Source organism: Vigna angularis, chromosome 11, assembly GCF_016808095.1.
Source record: "Vigna angularis cultivar LongXiaoDou No.4 chromosome 11, ASM1680809v1, whole genome shotgun sequence".
NCBI classification, from domain to species: domain Eukaryota; kingdom Viridiplantae; phylum Streptophyta; class Magnoliopsida; order Fabales; family Fabaceae; genus Vigna; species Vigna angularis.
The window spans coordinates 772,595-782,311 of record NC_068980.1 but is presented as its reverse complement, the minus strand read 5'-3'; the positions used below and the strand labels follow the sequence as shown (position 1 = coordinate 782,311).

The following is a 9,717-nucleotide window of genomic DNA, read 5'->3' as shown; positions in this document are numbered from 1 at the left end:
CATCGACTGTCGTCAGTTATTCTCAGTAATTTTTTACTGCTAGTTTTGGGTCTCGTGGATTGCTTCAGGTTAGCATATGTACTGCTGCCTTCCGATTTCTTGAAGAAAATGTAAAATAGAAGCTTTAGTAATTTTTTTTTCATAGGTAGATATTAATTATTACTATTTTTTGTAGTGAGAGAATTTAATTCATAATCTCTTTCATTTTTTTTTAAATTCATTAAATCAATCTTATGATTATTAAGTGTCACTTGCAAATTTACTGTTTAACGGTAAATGAGGCGAAAGCATAAATAAAACGAAAAGAATAAACACGTTAATCAAGAAAGAATCAAAATTAAAGCTATCTACTCAAAACTGCAAAGAAATACTATATTTTAGAAACTATACTTTGAAATATTATATGTTTTTTAAAATCACATTTTCAAAAATAGCTTTTACAAAGAATATGTTCAAGTAAAAACTTGAGATAGATAAACAAATTATTGACATATTTAAATCTCGAAGAAATATACTGACAAAGTAACTAAATAAAAAAATTATTTAAAAAAGACTACTAGTATGTTAATAGTTTACATATTTAAAACTTAAAATATAATTTACCATTATTAAATATAAACATTAATTCATGAAATGATGACCACACAAAATATATTTTATTTTGTGTCAAAATGTAAAATATAAATAAGAAACGTAAGAAATATAACTACAGAGGAGTGTGCATGGTTTTGGAAAGTCTTCGGAATCATGGTCCGTACACGCGTGCTGTGGATAATGTCTTGTCCTTGCTCAACACGTGTCAATGAGGTCTTAAATCATATAATTCATTCAATGTTCCTATCATAGTCATATAATATTATACACAGTTACTCACTCACATACCCCACACACGTGTAAGAACCATTCAATTTCACACTTACAAAACATCATCTTTTACATCAAACATTAAGGCCGTGTTTGGTTAGAATCTTCATTATTAATATAGAAAAGATATTTATCTTATCGGAAGCTTTCAAACTTTTCACTTCTATATGGATTTGCTCATCAAATGTTTAAGTAAAAGAATAGTTAGTTTGAAGTTTGATTTATTCACCTTTGGTTTCATTTATTATGAATTGACAGGTTAAATGAGTTAATTTATTTAAGATGTTTTTTTTTTATATTTTATATGATTGTTTTAATAGATTGATTTAATTATTTTTTAATAATAATAAAATCAAAATATTCATCTATTTTATTAAATACAAATAATAATTCAAAATTATAATGCAGACATAATTTAACAAACAAATAAATTGAATATTTAAATTATTTAAATATTATTAAATGATATTTAAGTTTTTAAAAACTAAAGTGTCAACATATATACAATTATAAAAAGAAACTTATAACAAGATTGTCAAAATAATAAAAAATTATTATAGATAAATTATGAATTTACCCAATTTCAACTTATTCGAATCTATTTAACATATAAATTAAATGAATCAACTTCAATTCAATATATATATATATATCTTTTAGTTTAAAAGAATAATAAGTTAATTTGAAATTTTATTTAATGATCTTGATGATCTATTTTATGGTTTTAATTTAAAATTTTAATTTGTTTCTCTCGATTTTTGCGATTGTCATCCTAATTTTATGTTCGTTTTTATTAAGAAAAGACGTTTGGTTTGTTGTAGCACATTTTTATATGACTAATGTAAGAAATATTGGTACTATTATTATTGGGCCTATTATTATACTGTGATTAATGACGTGTTTCTAATTATTTCGAATTTAACTTTTTTAACATAACCGAGTTTTGCTAGTCTGTGTAATAATTGACCATTAATAAAGTGAGTAAGGATGTAATATCGAAAATTATTAAAGTAATTCATTTGTCTTAATTTAACAATACAATTTGAATTAAATTAATTCATATGTTTTTTTGAGAATATAAATTATATTTACGGTGTTACACATTTCAATCAATTTTACATTTTTTTTAAATTAGGAATATGAGAATGATGGAAGATTGATTGTTGTATGTTTCTAAGTGACATAAAGAAAGTCTATTTGAAGGATTTAGAAGGCTATAAACTTCCTTTATACATTATTGTGAATAATTATGTTAAAGTTCTTTACAAATTATAACAAAAAAAAAGTATTTAATAAAAGAAATGAAAATCTGAAAATTACAGAAGGAAAAAGATGTACCATCAAATGAAAAAGACATACATTAACAATATAACTACTCAATATTCATTTCTCTCACATCTCACCAATTTCAACACAATTTTTTATAAATAATTTTTAAAAAGATTATAATATTATTTAAAAAATAAACTTTAAAAATAACTTAACTTTATAAAATAAAAATTACACTAAATAACTCAAAACTTTCATTTTATACCAGAACACCTAAGATGAAATTTAACATAACATTAAGATTAAAAACCCAAAATATGCTAACTGTTTTAGTTGATAAACCTATGTTAGTATATTTAAAATTAGATTAAATATATTTTCATCTCTTATTTTTAAATAAAAAATTAAAATTAATTATTTGTAAAATTTTAAACTATTTTAATTTCTTAAATTTTATTAAATAAATTTAATAAAATTTGATTAGAAAATTGAAACTTACATATTTTTAAATTTGAAAAACTAAACTGGATGAAAATTAAAAAATGAACTAATTTTTTAATAAAAATGAAAGACATTTAATCTTAGAGAGATTTTATAAGACATAATAATCTTAGTAATGTTGTTGAAGGTGGTGGTCGTTGAATGCGACCCCACCTGACAGGAGAAGACAAGATACGTTGAAGGTCGATACAAACCGCAACCGCATTCATATCCATACTTGTTCCTTCAAATTTCTTTCTGACTCCAACCAGAACATTAGATATACAAAAGCAAAGTCCAAAGAAACAGAGAAATCTAGATACTAACATCACATCACCAACCACCAATTAACTACTGCCATTCTTTTTATTTCTCTATATATCATCACTTTTTCACTTTCTTTCGTTTTATACTTCTCTTCTTCTTCTTCTTCTTCAACCCGTGATTCCAACTTCTCCTTCTCTCTTTTCTCTTTTCTTTTCACCTCTTTCTTTCTCATGGCTTCCCTCTCACGGGGTCTTGTTCTCACCTCTGCCATGCTTCTCTCAACCACTCTCCTCTACGTTGCTTTCTCCAGGCAAAAATCCAACCTTTCTTTTCGGATTCATCACTCCAACAAACCCACCTTGCGTTCTTGCTTGTATTCGGGTAAAGTTTGATTTTTTTTCAAAAATAATCACTGCAAGATGTTCTTTTCTTACTTTCATGTTATTCTATCTCTTTTTTCTTCATTGGGTTGTGCTAATTTTTTAATGTGTTGTGTGCTTTGCAGAGGAAAAGAAACGGGAGAGAAAGAAGACGAAGAAGAAAGTGAAATTTGCAGATAGTGTGAAGAAGGAAGGGAGAGAAAGAAAAGACGAAAACAGAGTATCGAAAAACTGCAGGGACGAATCCTCAGATTGTGTCGGAATGCCGGCTAACAGAATCGCTTTGTATAACGGGATTTTGAGGGAGCGAGTGCACAGAACGGAGTGTTCTTATTGATACTAACACATGATTTTCTTCAAAGATCGATCAAACCCTGTACTTGTATTGTACATTTGTGTAAGGAATTTGAAGAACGCACAAAATCTATCTTTGTGTCTCTGTCTGTCTCTCTCTCTTCCTCTGTTCTGTCTCTGTCGATCACACTTCAAATTTTCAAATATAATTTTGTGGTGAGGAGGGGTTAATTCAATGTAGAAATTAAAAGAATATAAAATCTGGGATATTCTTTTCTTGTGGTTGTAAATTGATGCCTACAGGAGTTTGTCCCATTGTTATGTACGAATTCTTAGGCGAAGTTTTGTTTTTTCTTTTACGAAATAATACACTTCCATCCACTTGAATGAATCAAATTTCTATTGCGTTTCAACCATTCTTTTCATTTATTGCTTTGAAGGTGTCACTGTTTTACATATGTATTTGACATGTCTAAGTTTTGTCTGTGATATATTGATTACTGAGTTAGTTTCCATGACTAGAAAAACTATAAACAATTACAACAACATCAAAATACAATAATGACTTAAGTGATTTTTTTATTTTTATTTTTCGTATAAAAATCATAGCGGTAAAAAAAGCTACTAATTTAAAGATAATCATGTTTTAAGTTTCAATATTACATCTAGAGGTGGAAAAAACTAAGAATTCATTAAGAGTTTAATACATATTATACTGTTTATAGAGTTTTTAAGAGATTGAATAACTACTTTATTCAAGCTCAAATAAACAATTATAATATTAATATTCAAAATTTTATTAATGTAGTAGTCGGAAGAAAAGTTTAAGTCTAATGACTTATTTTGAAATAATGATTAACTTATTTAAAATAACCCAATACAAGAGATTTTAACAAACGTGGGAGTTAATCCTTAAAATTTAATATATTTCTAACATAAATCTTACTTAAACGTTATATTTGATAGTTAAGTTGTGCTTAATTAGAATAAAATCAGTCTAATTTAACTTATTTTACCTCTTAATTCACATTGAATAGACTATATAAAGTTAATCGTGTTCATCATCCATCTTTTACTGATTAATAAACTTCACCCTTTTTCATAAAATTAATATTTTGGCCAGCTTTTATGACCTACAATTGAAAATTATTACTGAAACAAGTTTTAGTTGACATTTAACATCTGACTTTTAGATTATGCAGTGAAAAATCAACATGTTTGACCCAAGAGTTTCATATTAAAAAAAGTCCACATAACAGCACCCTTTAATATTAAACTAAGCTACGAAATTGATTATGGACTTCTATCAATGAATTGTTGTCCCTAAACTTTATAGACTTTGATTCTGTCAAACAACTTGTATAATTTAAGTTCTCCTCACAGAATTCAAATAAAATTCATTGAAGATATCAATGAAAAGATAAATGATATGAAAGAACAACAATCTCTGACCTTAATCTAAATAAAAAAATCACAGTTTATGTCTGTTTGTTGTTCTCATCCTCGTACCCAGATGCTCTTCCTCTTCTTCCTATGAGGTATGGCTCTGGGGAGGTGTTCTCACTGGGCATAGTCAGTCCCTGATAAGATCGATTAGCTAAAAACTCTGCTCCTGATTTAGCATTTCCTTTCATTAGAGCATTAGAGTTATTCCGCAACTGCAGTGCCTTCTCTGTTGCATTTACCAAAGCAAGGGCTTCTCTTTCTTCCTCAACATTTTCTGATGAAAATACAGAATGTCATTAGAAAATAAAACTAATGATCTTATTTGGTAACTCAGAATAAATGACTGAATCATCATCAGCATTAGGTTTCAAGGATGGTGGTAAAATGGTTACTCTGTCAATTTATGGGTTATGGCAGCCAAAAATTTTGTATTCCATGAAACAGAAACAATCTCATGCCTGGTTAAGTTTACTGATATAACTGAATCTCTTCAAGGGAACTTTTCTTTTAGGCAGATGATACAATGTGATTAACAACAACACATCTTCACTAATTTTTCTATTATGTCAGAATTATGAAGGTCGGTTTTGCTCCTTTGAAAAAAATCAATAAAAGTAACCATTCAGTTGCAAGCATAGAAGCGTGAAATGAAACCTACCTTGATTTTCAAAATCTTCAATGTATCCACCCTTCAAGAATGAAAACCGTGCTTCTTCTTCCCCTTGGTCTCCAGCTTCCATTTGAGGCAAATTAATTAGATCTCGAAATTCCATTACATAGGCTCCTGTCCACTGGCTTCCCCTGAAAACAGATAATATGGTCAAATCCGGAATGAGGTGAGTCGTTGATTTACAATAAACAAAACATAGAGGCTACACAAAAATATTAGCAATCCATACAAACACTATCAGAGAGACATTTTAAAAATAAAAAGTAGGTTTAACTACGATAGTGTACCTATTGAAAGCTATCATTGCTTCAAAGGGAGTAATAACTGGAGCTAGATACTCTTTGCTATCCAGTAGAGCAGTTTGGGCACAAGAAACATATATAAAAACATCACACTGATGAAATCAAACTGTTAGAAAGCTTTTACAAAAACACAGACTGAAATATATACTACGGATGTAATAAATTTCACCTCAGGAAAGTTAGCAAGTTTAGCTGGGTTTGGCTTTCCCATAACCAAAGTATAGGCCTTCTTGCCTGCTCCAGTTATGAGCTCCTTCATTTGATTGATTATGTGAAGATAACCAGCTGCATCAGTAGGCAATATGTTAAATTAAATCCCAGTTCTATTGAAAAAAAAGCAAGCATATAAAATATTTACTCTCACACGAGATAGTTTCCACATTTCTTATAGCTACCTAAACCATGATTAAGACTGTGAACCATTTACATATGCATTCTGTAATCATAGACAATAATCAAATGATGCCTCACATAATTCTTCTCATCACATTCAAGGTTAGTAACATTAAGGATTCACTCTTGATATCCTTTCTTACTAGACAACAATATTCAAATAAAATGTTGTCTTTTGGATGTTTGCAATATTGTAATGCTTCACAAGGAATGTGACAGTATAATTCTGCATATGCACATGCTACTTTAGTTATTATCATCGACACACAAAAAACAAATAAAAATTTGACAAGACAACATACCAACACCAAGAGTTCCAACTAAAATCCCAACAATATTAGCATCCTTAGCTCTCTCCACAAGGTAATATCTGCATAGTCATCACTCTAGCTTAGTAAATTTGAAGATATAAGCTGGCTTACACAAGACAGAGTAGTGCGTTTATATTGGGATTCATACCTACGTTTAAGAATCCTCCTTTGTTGAACCAAGTCTGTCACCATTTGATTTTCATTTGCATAATATCTGACTAAAGCAACAGAAATCATAATAATTATAATCATGATTCAGAAAATCCTAAAGTAGAAAATAAGTTGAGAAGCCTTTTCATTTCATATAGATATAAAGAAAAATTAAAACAGAGTAATAATTTCAGGGATATTAGCTTTCCAAAATATACCCTTTTGGTAGAGATGCCGTACAACACATGACACATGTTTACTAACAGCTTTCCTCGTGTCATTTGATGATAGAAATACAATGTAAAGGAAAACATAAATTAAATGGAGAAATTGACATCAATGTTGGCAAAACTGAGATCTTAATTAAGTTCAGGTGGGGATGGTAGGAACCATACAAAATTATACTTAACAAAAGCTCAAAATTCAAAATTATACTTAACACAAGCATATATGAAATCACATCATTGAACTAGAATTCAAAATTTGTAAGCTCAAAATCCAATACCACTCATAATTGGTCAGATAACTTTTTCATTAGAAATATAAAGGGCAAGACCGTGAATCTCACGAAACCACAATCCTGCCACCAATCCAACTCACATCTGGCTCCAAAAGTTGCAGAGTCATATAATTTCATGATCTTAATCAGGATCTTAACAACAACAATTGATATAAGCAATTCATGGAAAGCAATACAGGTTTCATGAGAAAGGTAAGCTTTTATATGCAAAAATGCAACATATAGATGTTGTAGTGTATAAAAAAAAATACAGATGCACATGACAAATTTCTTAAAGGACGGGAAACTGTCAACCTATTTCACAAGTATTGAATGTGAGCACAACATTAGCAAAAGCTGAATCATCAAGTCCAATCCAAAAGAGCAAGTAGTCATCCATGCTTTGTCCTTGAGGTAATTTCCAAGTTAATCCCCCAATGCTATACGTAGTGCCACTTTCCCCATTGCAACCACAAGCTAGTTCTTGGAGCCCTTTTATCTTTTTAATATCTTTTGATGGAAACATAACTGAAGATGGAACATCAGCAAAGTGAACTTCTGGCTTAGGGTCAATTCTGCATGACATTGATGATTCTAACAGTGCTTCTTTAATTTGTTGCATTGAATGTGCATATTCCAGCCCAAAAAGGACCTGGAAGCAGATGGTGCATGAAACAATGAATGTCAGAAACTTACATGGTAGAAAAATACCCATAATCTTCTCTTATATATGGCAGAGAAGCTGGAAAAATTAGCAATTCATGCAGAGAAATATAAATCATCCCAAAAAGACTAAATAAAGATGCGAAGTCCAGTTTATATTCTGAACAATCATCACCAGAGGATAATTGCAGTTGCCTTATTTCACATACACTACAACATTCAGTTAATTTATACAAATATAAATCCAGGAATGATTAAATAAATAGTTATACCATGACAGGCTTACTATTTGTCAGAGCATATTTTGACATACTTTCAACGCAATCAGCTACGCAAATGGAAGCCTTCCCAAAAACAAAAAAGGATGGCAGAGTTGTTGTCCTGAAGTGCGCAAAGAAGATCCAATGGAAGCGTAAGAATTAGAATCTCAACCCTTAATTAAGGTAAAGAAATAAACTGAGCAACCCAGTGGTACCACAGACACTATAATTACATTTAAGTTGAAGTGCTCAAAGAAGGAACGGAATCTAAAGGAAACTTAGATTATGAACTAACAGCGTAAATAACTGGGCAGTATCATACTCATACACAGATGGATATAGTTATTTGAAATGCATCTCTACATTCCACAATCAGATATGAGAAAAAAGACACACTATTTATAAGATAAGCTCAAATTAAAGATTTAAAAAATGTTTTAGAAGAACTCACGGACTAAAACATGTATGTCCATAATGTATGACACAATCAACATTAATATGTGATGCTCCAACTTCATCAACACAGCAGCTGCCATACGCCGTGTCTGCCATCACAAACAATCCTACGTCTGCCTCGTACCCACTTTCTGAGACATCAATTTTTTTCAATGATTGAAGTCTCTTGCGCAGAGCAGTGACCACTCTTGTTGAATCTTTTAGAAGATTATCTGGAAACTGAAATTCAAACATGAATGTCCTTGAATTGAGAAAAGTACAGTAATAACTCCCATCTACAAGAAAACCTTAAATATTCAAAATTTATACTGGGCTTGGTGGTAGAATTAATAAAGACTAGTACTTTTATTGCTAGTGTTTTGTCCAGGCATTGATGAGTTTGAGGGAAAGGTGAAAGTGAAGAGTTGATGAGATAGATGGTCTTACTTGTAAGGCAACTCTATTGAAGTTGTGAGTATGAATGAATAGAGCAGAGGCGGCAATATCATAATTTGATTCAAAATCCATCACCATATCCAAAGGCTACAAACAGTGAAACAAAATAAGCTTTTTTTTTCTTCTACGGTGCCCTGCTAATAACATTCAAAGCAACCGAGAAAAAATTGATATTACATGTGAAAAGATGAAACTTTGGAAGATTGAGAGTAGTAGTAGTAAGAATACGTGTTAAATTGAAGAACAGCGTGAAGTGTTGTTGTTGCTTGTGGTGTGGCGTGATGTGCGGAACCTGAACGCGCCCTGCCACTGTTGTAGACGCAGCTCTTAAACGGCGTCGTGCTGCCCTTCGCCGGAGTTTCTGAATCTATTGAATTTTTCGGTACTTAGGGCACACTCAAAAGACACGATTGATTTAGGAATTTTAAGAATAATATCTGTTTAAGAATTATCCTTTTAATTTTTTTTAACAGCTGTTTATTTGTTGTGATTTTTTCCATCAAAATATTTGTTAAATATAAAATATAACTTTTTTACCAAATGAAAAGAGTTGATAAAATATGATTATAGTACTTCAA

The 9,717-nt window shown here is 30.2% G+C and overlaps 2 protein-coding genes across 5 annotated transcripts; one reads left to right on the top strand and one right to left on the bottom strand.

Annotated features, from left to right (window-relative positions):
- The first annotated feature begins 2,936 nt into the window (after positions 1–2,936).
- On the top strand, positions 2,937–3,945 carry LOC108333926 (uncharacterized). The gene is made up of 2 exons (XM_017569438.2): positions 2,937–3,261; positions 3,386–3,945. The coding sequence occupies exons 1-2, from the start codon at positions 3,111–3,113 to the stop codon at positions 3,595–3,597; spliced, it is 363 nt and encodes a 120-aa protein (XP_017424927.1). The 5' UTR covers positions 2,937–3,110; the 3' UTR covers positions 3,598–3,945.
- A 910-nt stretch (positions 3,946–4,855) lies between these two features.
- Positions 4,856–9,560, bottom strand: LOC108333927 (uncharacterized). Of its 4 annotated transcripts, none has more exons than XM_052870359.1 (11): positions 9,317–9,560; positions 9,131–9,226; positions 8,700–8,923; positions 8,261–8,369; positions 7,641–7,977; positions 6,825–6,894; positions 6,668–6,735; positions 6,142–6,257; positions 5,958–6,064; positions 5,659–5,801; positions 4,856–5,274 (listed from the first exon to the last, which is right to left on the bottom strand). In XM_052870359.1, the coding sequence occupies exons 2-11, from the start codon at positions 9,215–9,217 to the stop codon at positions 5,033–5,035; spliced, it is 1,503 nt and encodes a 500-aa protein (XP_052726319.1). In that variant the 5' UTR covers positions 9,218–9,226; positions 9,317–9,560; the 3' UTR covers positions 4,856–5,032. The 4 variants fall into 4 exon arrangements, with proteins under 4 accessions (XP_052726319.1, XP_052726318.1, XP_052726317.1 ...); XM_052870358.1 differs by having other exon boundaries at positions 9,131–9,276; positions 9,368–9,560; XM_052870357.1 differs by having other exon boundaries at positions 9,131–9,273; positions 9,368–9,560.
- Between the last annotated feature and the right edge of the window lie 157 nt (positions 9,561–9,717).

Bases quoted from the DNA above. Each gene is read 5' to 3' on its own strand.
- LOC108333927 (XM_052870359.1), bottom strand. From the start codon at position 9,217: ATGGTGATGGATTTTGAATCAAATTATGATATTGCCGCCTCTGCTCTA. The intron at 6,895-7,640 runs GTTGACAGTTTC...CTGTTGCTTTAG, and splicing joins ATTCAATACTTGTGAAATAG to TCAGATATTATGCAAATGAA. The intron at 6,258-6,667 runs GTATGTTGTCTT...CTACTGATGCAG, and splicing joins AGTTGGAACTCTTGGTGTTG to CTGGTTATCTTCACATAATC.
- LOC108333926 (XM_017569438.2), top strand. From the start codon at position 3,111: ATGGCTTCCCTCTCACGGGGTCTTGTTCTCACCTCTGCCATGCTTCTC. The intron at 3,262-3,385 runs GTAAAGTTTGAT...TGTGCTTTGCAG, and splicing joins GCGTTCTTGCTTGTATTCGG to AGGAAAAGAAACGGGAGAGA.